General features: G+C 35.6%; 1 protein-coding gene across 2 annotated transcripts in view; it reads right to left on the bottom strand.

Annotated features, from left to right (window-relative positions):
* The window catches only part of LOC131167045 (calcium-dependent lipid-binding protein), a 100,300-nt gene extending 84,187 nt beyond the window's left edge, over window positions 1–16,113 (bottom strand). Inside the window, exons 1-3 of one of the 2 annotated variants that reach the window (XM_058125800.1) lie at window positions 15,901–16,113; window positions 15,561–15,691; window positions 12,072–12,173 (exon numbers count right to left, since the gene is read on the bottom strand). In XM_058125800.1, the coding sequence (XP_057981783.1) occupies window positions 12,072–12,173; window positions 15,561–15,665 (207 nt within the window). In that variant the 5' untranslated portion in view covers window positions 15,666–15,691; window positions 15,901–16,113. Of the gene's footprint in view, window positions 1–12,071; window positions 12,174–15,560; window positions 15,692–15,873 lie in introns of both variants that reach the window. The other variant, XM_058125799.1, reaches the window with a different exon arrangement.
* Window positions 16,114–16,775: the final 662 nt, after the last annotated feature.

Raw genomic sequence — 16,775 nt, 5'->3', positions numbered from 1 at the left:
TCCAGCCACATATTCTCAAATCTAAAAGGTGTAGAAGCTCAAGACTCATTTTTGGATTCCAAAAAAAATTGAAAAATGGTCAGATGTAATCCTAGGAAGAACACAGTGAGAAAGGTTTGGAAATACATACTCCCACTCGCTGAAAAACAAACACCTATCAAGTCTGCCAACCACTGCTCAAGCCCCCCCCCCACATACCAAGTAAACGGAGCATTCCCCAAGGAAATACCTCTCAAACCAGTCCCTAATAAACAAATCAAAATTCTACATGCTAGATGTTACTCTACCACCCCCTTTCTTCTCACTGGAAATCTCACTGCACTAAAATCACGTCCCATGATCCACCTAAGGGAACTAAAACCAAAAATTCCTCCCAAAAAAAACTCCTAAGAGTTGGTGTAGTAGACCCATACACAAAGGAAACCAACCATTCACCCCTCCCTCTCACTTTGAATAACACGAAAAGGGAGAAAAACCATACAAAGTGTCCAACTTGGAAATATTATGAGAATCCCACATAACTAGGATGCCACCGAAAGCATTGCGCAAGGGTAAGAATTCCCACTCCGTACTGCAACCCCACCCCCTCCCCCCAAAAAAATATATATATATATATATATACTCCTAACAACCCCCTCCCCCATCAACCTCTTCCAATTTAGTCTCCTAGATAAGGACAATATCCAGAGAGTATTTGTCCAAGACTTTTATCAAACTCCTCTTCCTAAACCCCTCTGGTGCTCTTACAGTCCAACTAACAAGCTTCATAATTTAACTTGCTTATGCCCCCTACCAACCCCTTTTCCGCACTCGTAATTAAAAGAAGAAACAAGATTTTTAAGCTCTTTCTACACTTCCTTTTCCTTCTTTCATAAGTCCTAGGAGTTAGGCTCAGTTTCACTAGGTTTCCAGCATGATCCAAAAGCTCCAACCTTAGATCCCCCAGGAGTTTAAGTGGCTCTAGATGGTCTCTCTCACCACCCTCACAACTAAACGCAACCCTTCCTCCGATTAGAGTCCTCCTTAAGGCATAAATTTTCCGAAGAAAGAATGTGTTGGGTAGGAATATGTAGAATACCTTTGCTAATTCTAGACGGGGCAAGGAGTCCTCCACAAGAAGATCTCCCTTCCCAAAAAGACCCCTCAACATCATAAGAAAGAATTATCCACAGGAAAACAAATGAACCCAAGGCCAGTATTAGAAGCACAGGCTCCAATGTCAAGATTTTCAAATGATCAGAATTGTAATTAATGAGATTAATACCGACTTGAGCATTTTTAGGAGGCGAATGAAGGCAATCTCTATCCAGCTGCTATAATTTCATTACTAACTTGACACCATTAGCCAACTCTTCCCCCTCATTCTCTCTATTATAACTTTCTAATTGACCTAAATAGATAAAACTATTCTCTGTTTCTTGATAGGTAGTCTCCAGGCCTCATGATTTCTCTACCACCCCTTTCCAAAACATTTAGGAATCTTTGATTTATCCAAAGCTTTCAACTGAGAAGAGCCCATATACATGTCTTCAAATTCTCGAATCAATTCCAAAAGCAAACCATTATCATCCTCTAACCAATCTACCAATTCAATATTGAAGTCTTGCAAAATACACCTTTGTTTGGCCTCACAAAGTTGTGTTGTATTTTTCAAAACGTTTTGAAGAATCTTGTTCTTTTTAACCGCTTCTTCCATATATGAATATTCAACCTTATTAGCTACTCCCCTTTCTCCTTACACATAAGACATACAACTAATACAAATATACAATAAATAGAGGGGAAAAAAAAAGAAGGTTTTAGTTGAAAATATAGAATATAAATATCAAATTGCTAATATTATCAAAATAAAATAATTTCCTAACAAGTTAGTATTTTCAAATCGTTAATTAATGCGTCTCTTGTTAGTATTTAAAAAAATAGTAAATTTTGTATCATTATCATCCTCATTATAATCTTTTGTCCCTCTCGCCATATAATATATTGAGAATGATTTATGAAAGGGTGCAAAAACAATAGTGAGATGAAAAAGTAAAAAAAAAAAAAAATTTGCGTAATGGTCCTGTAGTGGTTACATAACGGCTATAACAGCCCCTATGCAACGGTTGTAGTCCGTGACAGCTGCTATGACTATGATTTTTCATCCCACCAATTTCACAATGAGTAATAGTATCGGGAACCCAAAAAAAAACATTGCATAACAGCGTTTCGTACCGGTAGCGGCGGTTATTTAGAACCATGGATGAAGGACTACAATTTTCCATCTTGTCAGTCATTGGTGCCTTCGGCAAGTGACAATTGTGTTTACCTCCTAGAATCTTACTCGAACTAGATTTTCTTTCTCGACCCACCCAAGGCCCACTAATCCAGCCTGCTTCAAATTTTTTGGGCCTTCTAGGAAAACAAACTTCAATACGACACCTCTTGTCCCAAAGCGAACGACATAAAATTGTTTGTCTAGTTTCACGATTTTCAACCCACTAATCAAATTAATTTTAGGCGGAAAGCTTTCAAATTTTGAAAGGAACTAGGCTTCAATAATGCTTAATATACCCTCTTAGCTAATTTTTCTCTTTCCAAAAACAATCTTACTCTTTTCAATCATTTGACGGGGTTCACCAGAGAAATTCCTTCTTCGATCATGCACAGCTCCATGTTGTACGACCTCTGCATAACTAAGCTCGTTAGGTAATCCCTTAAGTACTTTATCCATTCCATTTCTCTGCTCTATATTTGTAGAACTGCACTATCTACATGCCATGCCCAGTAATTTTCAGTGGTTCCTTTTCAAGCTATCTACGTCATCTTTCAACAATTTGTAGAAACTCCACCAACCTAAGGCTTCACTGCCCTCTAGAGTTCTCAGAAAAAATCTTTCCCCCCAAGTACAGCAATTTCTCAACTAAGATCATTCTTCCGAATTTGTTAGACGTAAATCTGACAATCAACAAACATCCTAGAAATTTCATCTGCTTAATCCACGAGACTTTTGTATTCTACCACCAGAACTCTAACATTTATTCCTGGAACCAGTGAACCTTGTTATTTAGCAAAACACAGCAAGACATCTTCCTTCCTGACTTCTCCAAAATTCAAAGGGCTTCCAACACCAGAATCCATTCAAAAGAGAATAGTTTTTTTGTCTATTAAAATGGATTTTGGCATTATGGAACGCCCGTGCTCACTCTGTACCTTCTTCCACACCCCATAGCCTCTAAGGAGCTCATAAATGGGAAGGCAGAGTGTCACAAATTTAGGCTGAGAAAGCACTTCATCAGATTATCAGGAGCTAGGTCTTCTGAGTTCACAGGTCCCCCTTCCAACAAAAGAGGGCTTCTTCGAAAAGGAGAGGTTCGAATCTGCTAAAAGTGTGAAGAAACCTTCTTCAAATCGCTGGCCAAAAAACAACTCTGGGTTGTGACATGATAGACTTTGTCAAACCCACAAACTTGCAACTGATCTACAGGGATGAAGAAGAGTTGCAACGATGGAGTCGTTGTCGTCAAGAGAGGGATCAGTTCGCAAGAATCGCAATGGTGGAACAAAGTCTCTTCCGAAAGTTGTTGCAAGCAAGAAGAGGCTTCAAGTTCTAGTGGCCGACCCTTCGTCAAAGAAGAGTCTTTGATTTGGATACATTGTTACACAACCGATTTCACCTATTATTCTTCTTGTTTTAAGGCACACACAAACCTTAGAATGGGTGTCCATAGGAGTTCTAGTTGACTAATTCTCCTTAGGATGGTTAATCAACCACCTTGGCACCTTCTTTATGCACAATTGTACTCCTGAACTCATTCTCTATTTTGTACATCTTTCTGGATTTTTTCTTTGTTTTCCCTTCTTCAAAAAACAAGGTGACGACTCCGCTTTCTAATTTTTGTGTTTTTCTTAGTTAGAATCTTACTTTCCCTTCGGTTTTCTTGTTTGGAAGATCATGCAAACCCCTTATTGGCATTCCTAGATGGAATCTAGTGTCGACAAAACTCAAAATTTTTATTAGATTACCACTTTAGCTAAAAGCTTAAGCTGTTAGGTTGTCAGCTGACCATGTGCATCAAGCTTTAACGCCCCCCCCCCCCCCCCCCCGGACATGGGACCCAATAGCACGTGGAGAGATAAACAAACAATAAATAACACCCATTTCAAGGAATACAATAATTTTTAAACCCCATACAATAAACGTGGACAACAAGACTATAACCTAGGAGCTACAAGTAACCATACTAACTCTAATACCATGTTAGATTACCAGTGCCTGAAGCTGTTAGGTTGTGGGCCAACAATGTGTATCAAGCTTTAACACTTTTAGTATGGTCATGGGCTATACAGACAAAGACACACAAGCCAGATACGAAGTTATTAGGATCATAGTTTTAAATAGTAGCTGCGACCATTATGTAACGTGGTTTTTAGGTTCGCGATATCAATACACGACATTGAACCAATGAGAAGAAAATTCACAATTGTACCGAACGTTTTTATTCCTACGGCCATTATATAACCACAATAGCACTGTTAAGGCAAAAATTCTTTTTCGTTTACTTTTTCTTCTCTTTTTTTATCTTTTCCTTTTTATAAGTCATTCTCAATCACCTATGTGGCGAGGGAAGAGATTATAGGACAATAATGATACAAAAATCATTTATTTTTATTAATATTCACAAGAGATGCATTAATTAACAGTCAGATATGAACACTATTTTGCTGAAAATTTTATTCTTTGGATGATATTAGTCATTTGACATTTCCTTTTTATATTCTCAGCTTCAACTTTCTTTTCCTTCTAGTTTTTATGTGTTCAAATTTTTAATAATTTATTTAATGATAAATTTATGATTATATTTTATAATTTTAAAGCTTATATTATAATTGAAGGGAAACCTTGGCACAACAATTGAGTTGTCATCGTGCGACCTGAGCGTCACAAGTTGGAGGTGTAGAAACAATCTCTTGCACAAAATGCAAGTTAAGCTTGCACACTATAGACCAATTGTGGTTCACCCCTTCCACGGGCCCCACATACACAGGATTTTCATGCACTAGGCTGCTTTTTTAAATATACCTTATTTGTCTAAATTTATTAGATTTTTATTACTTTTACAAATAAAATAATACAACTTTTTTGATTTATTGTATTATTTGTATGTCTAATGTGCCTAATAGATTAATGGAGTATATTTTTTTTAATTAATTAAGTAATCACATAATATTAATGAAAAAGGTAAACATACATGTATGTATGTATGTATGTATGTATGTATGTATCTATAAAATTTTCTATATAGCAGATTTAAAATAACTGTAAAATTTATTGCCCTAACAAAACAACATTAATAAATTGAACTAAAGGATCCAAAATGCACTAAAACTCTCTTTAAGAAGGGTTAACAGCTTAAAACATTCAAACAAATTGATATAAATAAGACTCTACTTGAAAAAATCACAGATGTTACACGTGTTATGTAACATCAGCTAGTTACATAACCAGCTACCGCTACATTGAACCATGATTATGATCTAAATAAGTGCCCCACCCCCACCTTTTCTCCCGCCAATGCAACAAGAAAAAAAAGAGACTCTTCAACTTGCACATCATGCATAAAATGGGGAATCACAACATTATTTTCTTATATAAAAAATATATAAAGAGAAGAAAGAAAATACAAGGAGAATAAGAAATGCTTCTAAATAAAACGAAAAAGTAAAAAGGAGAAAATAAAATAAATACAAAGAAGAAAAAGATGACAAAATCAAGCTAACAAGGCCAACCAATCACACTAGATATCAATAGAACCCACATTCCAAAAGCAAGATGACAAATAAAACCACAAAAAGCAAAAAACACAACCGAATCAAATCACAATGATATCTGATATTGGAAAATAGTAAAATACAAGCAACATGACAAATAAAACCACAAAAAGCAAAAAACACAACCGAATCAAATCACAATGATATCTGATATTGGAAAATAGTAAAATACAAGCACTTCTTTCCAACCAACGCTGCGCCACAATAAATGGATAAAATTGTGCACCACAACAATTCCCTCACACTGTTACCCTCCCAAAAGCGATCAACGAGAAATCTTTTAAAGAGAGATGACAATCCCAACACTCTCCAAATAGAACAAGAACTTTGCTCCACAAAGTCCAAGCCACAATACAATAAAGGTAAACATGAGCAAGCATCTCACCACTAGCATATTATATCAAACACGCATAAGAAGACAAAGCTTTATATGGTCTTCTGATCTATAATAGATTGTTGGTGTTAACTCTATTAAAAATCCCATCCACACAAAAGCCTTAGCCTTAAAAGGAATCTTAGCTTTCCACAAATGGGACGAGACAAAACTAAGGGTTGTATAAAAAGAAATCCATGAGACAACACCTCAGGTGAATATAAAAAGAATTGCATGACAACACCAGAAGCCCCCAAAGTCCAATATTGAGAACCACGCTATAGGAATAAGGGAAGGAATCCAAGAACAAAAGAAAAGAAGAAAGTTCCTCCACTTCCCTATTATTAATATCTCCATAAAAATGAAAATATCAAGAAGCGGGACCATCAACCACACAAAAAAATAAAAAGAAATGGGTGCATTATGGTATAAAGAGAGAGAAAAAGTGAAGCCAACTGTAAATCATTGCTCCCTTAACCAAAGAACCTCTCAAAAATGAACCCAACTACCATCTCCCTCTTTAGTACAAGGAAAAGAGGAAATACGTGCGAAATGAATTTCCATGGGCTTTATTGAGTCACTTCTATAGCACCCCACACATTATCATGCAGGCCAAGTTTTCTCTTGCTTACTTTGTGCCGGAGAGAATAATTACATTTTCCCACCAGCCAAGGTAACAGACCAAGCACCCCCTTTCACTCTTAACCCCCAACCCATCACCACCCCCCAAGGCAGCTAACAAGATGATCTCTCTTCTCCTCCCCCCCACCCCCCACCCTAAAACCTCTCCACCTTCATAATCTTCTCCAAATTATCTGCAACCCGAACAATGAAAGGCAAGCCAAATTAAAGTAATGTAATCCCCTAAGGAAAAATAGTTCCCTTCTGTCTATCAAGATGTTTGGAGACCTTAGCAACCACAGGATCTCATAATATGATTCCCACCCCCAACCCCAAAAAAAAAGGAAAAAGATTGTCTTCCCACCTATCAAGATGTTTGGAAACCTTAGCAACAGCAGGATCCCACTTGCCAAGCAAGGGCTACCACCTAAAGGAACTCCTAAATAAGTTAAAGGACAAACACCCCACAGCCGACAAACCTAGCCAACGCCCCACAGCCGACAAACCTAGCCAACACCCCACATCTATGGACTAAATGCCCTTCCACAATACAAAAATTAACCTTAAGCCTTGAGGCCAACTCAGAAAGCTGCAAAATAGTAAGAAAAATACAAAAGGGCTATCATCAAATAAAAGTAAAATAGTATCATCCACAAATTGTAAGTGCAATACAACCACAGTATCTGACCTACTGCAAACCCTAAACAAAAATCTAACAATTGCCCTCTCAATTATCCTAGGCAACCCAGTTGCAAGATAAACAAAAATGAAACAGGATAAAAGATCCCCTTGTCTTGTCCCTTTTAGACATAGAAAACCAAGTGGGCTCTCTATTAATTGTCCCTACAAAAGTAGTGGAAAGACAACCACTAATCCAGTAATCCACCCTCTACATGTCACCAAAATCCTTCCTAACTAAAGCTTTTTCTAAGAAGCTAACTCACCCCTTCATAAGCCTTTCCCAGAATTTGATTTGAACACCAAGCCCTTCTTTTTACTCCTCTTAGTTTCTTCGACAACCTCATCAACAACTAGACATGATCTAAAATTTTTCTGCCTCCAACAAAAGAATATTGGGAACAAGAAATAGTATCCCCTATCACTTCTAGAGGCCTATTAGTAAGGGCATTTACAATAATCTCAAAAAGACTCATTCAAGGTCTTAAATTTCTATCTCGACTCAAATTTCGAAGCTCCAAAAGTACGGAAATTTTGATTTCAATGTCAATTTCGATTTCGATTTGAAAAAATAACGGATATTAGTAGTAAAGCATGGAATTCTTTTTGAAACTTTAGAAATGGTTAACAAACATAATAATATAAGTTTTAGGACTAATATATTACAAATTAAATTCATATATGTTTTATATGAGGTGGAAAAGTTGTAAAATAGTATGTGTATCAAACATATTTGTAAGATAATGTACATTAAACATATTCCATTAATACAAATGAAATTCATAAATCATTTAAATATTATATATTATACAAACAATGATAATTTAGACATGAATGGTTAAATAAAATGTTACTTTAAGTTATTTTTCATATAATTTCGAAAGCACTTGTTATAATTTTTTGTTTCGATAAAATAAATAAAATAAATTAAGATAGAATTCACTTCACTCCTAAATTTCTCATTTGAATTCTGATGTAACTTCACCGTATAGTTAACATTTTGACAATTTTCGGTAAAATTTCAAGATTTTGATAAATTTTGGATGATTCGATGAGATTTCGACCAAAAATTTCAAGATGGAAATCGAATGCCATGTCGATTTCGAATATGACGGAAATCGGAAATTTCGATAATTTTGTGGAAATTTAAGACCATAGACTCATTATCAAACTCATAGGCCAAAAGTCACTAACCTTGACTAAACGATCATTCTTAGGCACTAAAGTAATGAAAGTGGAATTCATATTCCTAGGAATCACTCCATTAGCATAGAACTATGTTAAAACTATATCAATACATTGTTGGCTCAATCTAATAGCTTAAACTTTTAGGTACTAACCTAACATGGTATCCAAGCCGTGGTTTCTAGGAGGTCCTAGGTTGGTCTTATTGCCCACATTTTTCAACTACTTGTACTATAACAAGCACTCATTGCAAAAAGTGACTTTTTTTAAGAAGATCTTAAGTGAGCTTTGAGATGCAAATCCACATAGCTTTTTGGCCACTTAAAAGTGGTACTGTTCACATGCGGTGGCATCTTTGTAATTAATCTGAACTTCTGCGGCAGTCTGGTAATTTAAAGAAATTCTCCTCCCCTCCCTCCCACTCACTGAGCGATCACAGCACAGAGCATCTTCTCCCTCCCTCCCTTTGCAGCACAGAGCATCTTCTCCCACCCTTCCTCCCTCCTCCCTTCGTAGCACAAAGCATCTCCCTCCCTCCCTCCCACATGCGGTGGTATTTTTGTAATTAAGCTGAACTTCTGTGGTAGTTTGGTAATTTTAAGAAATTCTCCTCCCCTCTCTCCCTCTCATGGAGCAAGTGCAGCACAGAGCATCTTCTCCCTTCCTCCCCCCTTTTTCTGGCTCCACAATCACCACCATTGCCATTGCCACTGCATCCCCTGTCCTTCATGCAACTGCCTCTCCTTCGTATATCATGGTGGTTCACAAAATAGCAGTGAACCCCAGCTCCTTCTCCATCTCTGCCATTGACACCACTGCCGCTGCCTCCTCGCTCCATGAGCCATCACCATCTCCATCACCGATGCAGCTGCCACCACAAAGCCATCAACATCCCCATGGCAAGAGCCATTTAATTTAAATTAGGACTAAATTTTAGTCAATAATATTATATTTAAAATAAATTAACATGATAATCATATGTTATAAACATATAAAACAAGATTATTGTTAAACTAAAAACTAACCTTATATTATTTTATCTAAAAAATTATTTAAACATTAATTAAAATTATTAATTAGAATAATTTCTAATTAAATTGTTAACTAGAAAATATTAATTATTTTTATTTAAAATATTTTAAAAAAATAATCATAATTTTTAAATAGAAAATAGATTATTCTATTTTATTACTTACTATAACATACTAATTAATAATGAAATATAACAATAAAAATCTAAAAAACTGGCATGCCAAACAGTGGCATCTTAACCTCCTCTTCAAAAGGCCACCCTAACTTCACACCCCAAACACGGCCCTAACCAATTTTCCAATCATAGGACAGCACAAAACCTTCTCTGAGTACAGATTCCTATAAAAAATAGAAACCTCCTCCACAATGACCTCCTGATCTCTAACAACAACTCATCCATTGGTCTCCAACTCTTTAATCACATTTTTCCTCCACCTACCATCAACCATCCCATGGAAAACTCAGTGCTATGATTCTCCATCTTCGCCCATTTAAGCCTACCCCTTTTAATGCAGCATGACATTATAATAGAATAATAATCATGCTTACACAATCATGTCCAGTGCTCCACTACAATCAGACCTTTACTGCAGAATTCCCTTAGCAAAGAAACAATTGGTTTCGTCTTTATACTCAAAAAATTCACAAGTAAAAGCAAAGCAAGGGGAAAATTTTATGCTACATTAAAATATATGATAGTGATGAGCCATGAAAATTACCATGGGATCTCTTAAGATCGAGACACTCTGAAAGTCAAAGATGTTAAAAGTAACAATTAATGATTATATATAAGCCTAAGAATTTAGAAAAACTAATTAAAAATCAATACATTTTAAACACTTGATCAAATTAACTATTAAACTATTTAATGAGATGCATACTTAGGCAAAAAAATTGGAAGAAAATGTCATCCACATCAGCATCCATGGACAGCCTCCACTCTGTTGTTCACACACAGAGGCCAAAGGGGTATTTGAATTGAAATTCAATTGAGTCTGTGCTAACCTTGGATGTTATCATCCTCAGGTATCCCCTTCCTCCTGCCTCTTTCTCTGCACTACCCTTAGATGTTGACATCCACAGATATCCCCTTCCTCCTGCCTCTTTCTCATTCTCCCTATTTTCTCACTTTTCCATCCCTATCTCACCATCAATCTCCCAATTCTTCAGTTTATCCTTCTCTCCATCCTACATCACTTTTTTCTAAAAGAAATAAGTTATTATCATGAGTATGAAACTAAGCCATATTGGCTTTATAGTTTCCAAAGTCGTACATGATTTCTCCATTCTAATCTATTTAGATTCATTTAGTTGGATGAAAATTACAAAATATATATATACATATATATATATCATCTCATAATTAAATATAATACTAAAAAAAACCAACATGCTAAATCTTTTGATGAATTATTTTAACATGACAAGCATATTGAAGAAAAAGGTAAAGTCAGAAAATAATTTATTGTAATTTTATTTTTATTTATTTTTTTATGATATGAGTTTTGATCAATGCATTTAAAACCATATCTAGAATAGAGAAAAAAACCCAATTTTATATTTTGCTAAATTCTCAGAAGCTTAAACATCATAACAGAAAAGGATTTTTTTCATTGACGAAGGCAAGTTATTTTCCAGTGTATGGAGGAAAATAATTGATTTAACAGCAACTGTCAACCACACAACAGAAAATACTTTAAATACAAAAACAAAACAAAAAACATTTTTAAGGAAAATATTTTCTTGTCAGTCAAACAAAGTCTTGAGGCTACATATTTTCTATATTACTGGCTATTAAATCTTTTCACCACATTCTTCTTGGTTGTCATCTTGTCCTCAAAGTGCCCTTCATGACTTCACCCCAATCAAGGCACTTTCCATAGCTGTGTGTGCAGCCAATAGTAATTATTATATCTTTCATTCTGTATCCATCCATCCTCAGCATCCTTATTTGAAATACACATTATCTGCACACACTTTCTTAGGTGGCTTAGCGATGACCTGCATGACATCATCGGTCTTGCAGTCATGAATTTTCCTTTTTTCCCTTATGGGCATTCTATGATCATAAAACACTTCAGAAACACAAAACAAAAAAGTGGCAAACTGATGGCTATGTTTAAATGACATAAATAAAATCTCATTGTAGCTGGGTATCACCAAAGCAAATGAAAAATGGAAACCATGAATTACTAGTTTCTAATTTCTAATCCAACTTGAATCTCATTATCCCAAGTAGCAAAAACATTAAAGCTAACCTTTAAAAAATGTCAAAAATCATGCATAGGGCTGAAAGCTGTCAAAAAGGGGAAAAGGAGGAAAATGCTACCATTCAGAGCTTTATTGACAATGGCGCAATAAGAAAGCTAACCTGTTCATACACAGGAAAAGAAATCCATTCAGGAAAATTATCGCCACAAATTTTCTTCAGATCATCCCTATTGAGGGACCCAAGAAGCTTTATATCAACTGCCTGTGAGAGAAAAGCATAATATATAATATCATATCACGTGCAGCATCTGCTATAGTCAGTCAAAAAAAATTTACCATAAAAAGGCATGTAGATAAGCACAGCTATGTAACCATATCATTCTCATAAAGCTGGGAAAATCATAAAAAACTATCAGAATGTAGATCCACCACCTTATGGACAGCACATAGGTATACAATGATTGAACAAATAATAAGAACAGGAACACATTATAGGCTACAATGATAGCAAATACAGACAAACCTACATCCCATATCTTTCTTCTTTTTTTTCTTTTTTTTTTTGTTCTTTTTTTTTTTTTGATAGGCTTCTTCTACTAAATGCTTTCATATTTTATAATCAACTAGTTATGGGCACATGTGTTGCATGTGGGACATATTTTATGTTATAAATAAGAATTAAGGAAAAAGAGTCTAACCTCCCTCGAGTTTTGCCAAAACTACATTGAACTCCCCTGAAATTTCAAAAATACCAAGGACCTTCCCTGAGGTTTCAAGAATTCTAGGGACTTCCCCTGAGGTTTGCCAAAAAGACACAAACCTCACCTCATATTTTACAAAAAGGCAAGTTTTTTTAGGAAAAATTTGTGTCTTTTTTCAAATTTCAAGGGTGGTCTGTGGCATTTTTGAAATCTCAGAGGAGATTAATGGAATTTTTGAGACTTTAGGAGAAGTCCCTATCTTTTTGCCAAACCTTAGGGGAGGTAAGTGTCTTTTGCCCTAATAATTAATATTTCCTTAGGTAAGAAGAATCAAACTCTTAGTAAATTATCCAATATTATTGTTAGCACAATAAGATGCAAATTTCAACTACTGATAATAATGATTTAAGCTATAAAATGAAATTCTACAAATTGTATGATTAGTCATTGCATATATATTTTTGAAATTAACCAGATTTTTGTATGGTCATCGAAAATTCCCTAAATTAGAATTGGTATACGCATAACTATATTAATTTTTTAAACAAATTATTAGCCACTACTACATTCGTAATATCCAAAAAGCAATATTACTATTACAAACTTAGTCCTAAAAAAGAAATATAATTAACACAATAAGAGGAAAACAAAAATGTCCTTTCATATCTCATCCTTAGTTTGCACATTTCATCAAATCCATGTGCAAAGTAAAACATTTTTTCAAAGCTACAAAATCCTTGCGCAAAGTTATTGCATAGCATTGTCTTAAAGTTGGTTGCAGCAAAAAAAATTTGAAAGTGTGTGATTCTTCATAAAATGCCTACTAAAAGTAAAGTTGGCATTTACAATAAACTCATAAGTACCCCTCCAAGGTAAAGAGTCAAGATTGCAAGCAATCCAAATGTAGGATCATGAACTATTGAATTAGAGCACCTCTAGACTTACCCAACAAATTGGGGACAGCATCAATAGATGCCTTCCCTTCAAACTAAAGGTGAAGACTAAGTTCAGAGTTGTTGAACCATGTGAACAAGATTGTTATACTCTTGCCAAGACACAATATATGATGGACTTAACTCCTCAGTCGAGTGGCTAGGTGCACTTGAAGTAGAATCACCTTCAGCAAGAGATTTATTGGCCGAAGTAGATTTCCATGGAGATCCCAACAGCACTTAGTATGACTGTCCTCACCACAATGTGTGCAAATGCAAAAATGCCACAAAAAATTCCTTGTCACAAAAGAGTGAGCTAGAGTTTTTTGGATAGAGTTCTTACGAGAAAGGGTTTTGGTGTGCATTGGCATCGTTGTGTCAGGGACTGTTTGTTTAATGTGTGGTTTTCGGCAATTGTGAATGGTGAGCCTAAATATTGGTTTGGCACTTCAAGGGGTTTTAGACAAGGAGACCCTTTATCCCTTTTTTTGTTTGTTCTTGACATCTTGTAGCGGATGTTTTGAGTAGAATACTGGATAGGGCAGTGGTAAGGGTATTATTATCATTAGAATGTATTTGATTTGTATTATAAATAGAGGGCGACGCCTATCTTCAAGCTAAGTCATTCATTTTAATCAAAATCTCAACAAAAGGAAGTTTGCATATTAGTCGTGGACATTCCTCTGAGTTTAAGAACTCAAGTTTGCTTAATTTTCATCAAGTAATTGACTTCCCAGAATTCTTTCCAAAGATGATCACAAAGATGGCAAAAAGATTTTAGTGTTCATGAGCTTAGCTCAATAAAGCCATCTATCCTACTAATAGAGCCCATTCTGCACAAAATAAAGGTTCCTTCAGTCAATATAGTTATAAAATCTAAATGCAAAAGAAACCATTAAGGCACCATGATACAATGTTATTAGAGGCATTAGGTACCAAACAAGCACTGGCCTGAGGCACTAATTTCTACATCATCAATCCTGTCACTCATCTAACAATCACAAAATTCTATAAATAATTTGTTTTATGCCTAGTGAGATCCACAAAAAGATTATATGTTTAAACAATGGAATGCTAGTCATGTGCAACTAGGCAGAAGAAAGAGAAACAATATAAATGACAGGTTCAGCAATTATACCAGAGAGAGAGAGAGCATCCATGTAGGCCCCTTTAACATAACTCTCAGTTGCCAATATTTAGAGCATTCAGTAAAAATAAACTAAGCTTTTTATCATTAGTAAGGCCCACCCTCTGAGGCCTAGCACCTTTGCACAGGGCAGTCACTTGGCTAAGGAAGTGAAGACAACTCACCGGAGACTTTATAAAGCAATTGGGCCTGGTGAGAAAAACTTTTGAGCTGTCTATATTTCGAGCATCTTGTAAAAATAAAGGTCCTTACATTCAGTGAGGCACACACCTTGGTCTAGTGCCTCTGGCACTCTGCAGAAGCCACTCACTTAGGCAGCACCTGAGTGAAGACACCCCACCTATGTCTCCATAAGGCACATCAAGGTGCCACACCAGACCCAGAAGGATTGAAAGATGTTCAAAATGTATGACATTCTTATCCAAACTCCTATGGATTTCCAATTTCCGGCCTTCCTCCCTTGTTCCAAGAAATGTTAGGTTTGTACTGAAATTAGCCGATCTCAAGATTTTTATAACAGCGTCCAATTTGGGAATTAGTTGCTGTAGCAGGATAAGAATCAATTAACTGCCTGTTCTTGCCCACACAACTAATTCCATCTGAGACTTCCAGCTAATTCAGCGATCCCAAAATTTCAAGTCCAAATGAAGCAACTCACCGTCACAAACTTGCCTTTTGATCTTCCCATAAAAATCAGTTAGTTAGGAGTGCAAGAAACCCGGAATCACTGTAGTGTTAGAAATGACTAAACAGCTAAAGCCCAAACACCTCAATTTTGAAAATCAAAAACCCAACAAAGCTTAAAATTAATGAAAAAAAATCAGCAAATGAATCGTAAATTTTTAAAAAGAATCTCAAAACTACTACACCTTCCCGATGCGCTTGGTGCTTCGGTACTGCATCATGTGACGCCATCCGGCCATCAATGCAATCCCAAATATCGTCCCCATCAAAATTCCCGAAATCAAACCCATATTTCTTTATTTGAACCAGAAATTTCCTGATAAATTAACCCACACACAAAAAAATCACATTTTCCGTGAGAAAATCAAAGAAACATCACATGCAAATTATTACGAATTTACTTGCGCACACGCGCAGAGAGAAATGGAGAAAGAACTACAGTGAAGAGAGAGAGAGAGAGAGATTAGGGATCAGAAGAGAGAATAAAATAAATCGAACATTCATTGAGTTCGTAATGAAACCCACACTTCAATCCCTCAATCAAGCGAGTAATTCTCCTATGGAATCCTGTTTCTCTCTCTTCCCTGTGTCTGCAATGTCATCTCAAAACGTCTTCCTTGCATTCCCTCCACAAGAACAGAAGAATAACTATTAAGTCAAGCAGGCCAAGGGGCCTGCTTCCCATCACCTATCTGCATTCAATTTTTTGGTTAATTACATAACAGTCCCTTCGTTTTTATTTTTTTTAACCTTCCCTCCGTCTTTTTTTGAAGGCTTTGAAATTTGCCATCATTATCATGTCATGACGACCTCTTCCCTTCTTATTTTATGAGGTAAAAGGATACTAAGTTTCCCTTAAATTCGGTGAAAAGATAATCATCTTTTCTAAAATTTTAATCTTTCCTAAAATTTATTAAAAATATATAAATATTATTTTATAGTTTGCGAAAAGATAAATTTTTCAAGAGAAGATTTGTGTTCATCCATAATTGAATTTTATATCTAATATCTAAGATGATAAAAGAGACTAACACAATATGGGAAACAAACTTCCAAGGACACGCATGAGTGGCATTACCACTCTCTTTGGAATCTCATCTATTCTAATGTATTCGGTATTTATCCTAGTGTCATAAAGAATTAGATTCCAAGGGAAATTGTCGTAAACATTTCCCTATTAAGGATATGCTCATAGAAATTACATCACCAAGCACTAATCCTCCCCTCCCATTAATTTAGGTCTCTTAACAACATCCCAACTTACTAAATGGTTCCACTTATTCCCAAAAACATCTAATTATAGGGAAATTCCTTAGAATCTTCTCCAACTCCAGAACAACTCTAAAAGGAATATTGAAAAGTGATAGAAAATAAATAAGAATATTAAACATTATAAAAAT

The sequence above is a fragment of the Malania oleifera genome, chromosome 10 (genome assembly GCF_029873635.1).
Source record: "Malania oleifera isolate guangnan ecotype guangnan chromosome 10, ASM2987363v1, whole genome shotgun sequence".
Lineage (NCBI taxonomy): Eukaryota > Viridiplantae > Streptophyta > Magnoliopsida > Santalales > Ximeniaceae > Malania > Malania oleifera.
This window is presented reverse-complemented; position numbering and strand designations above follow the sequence as displayed.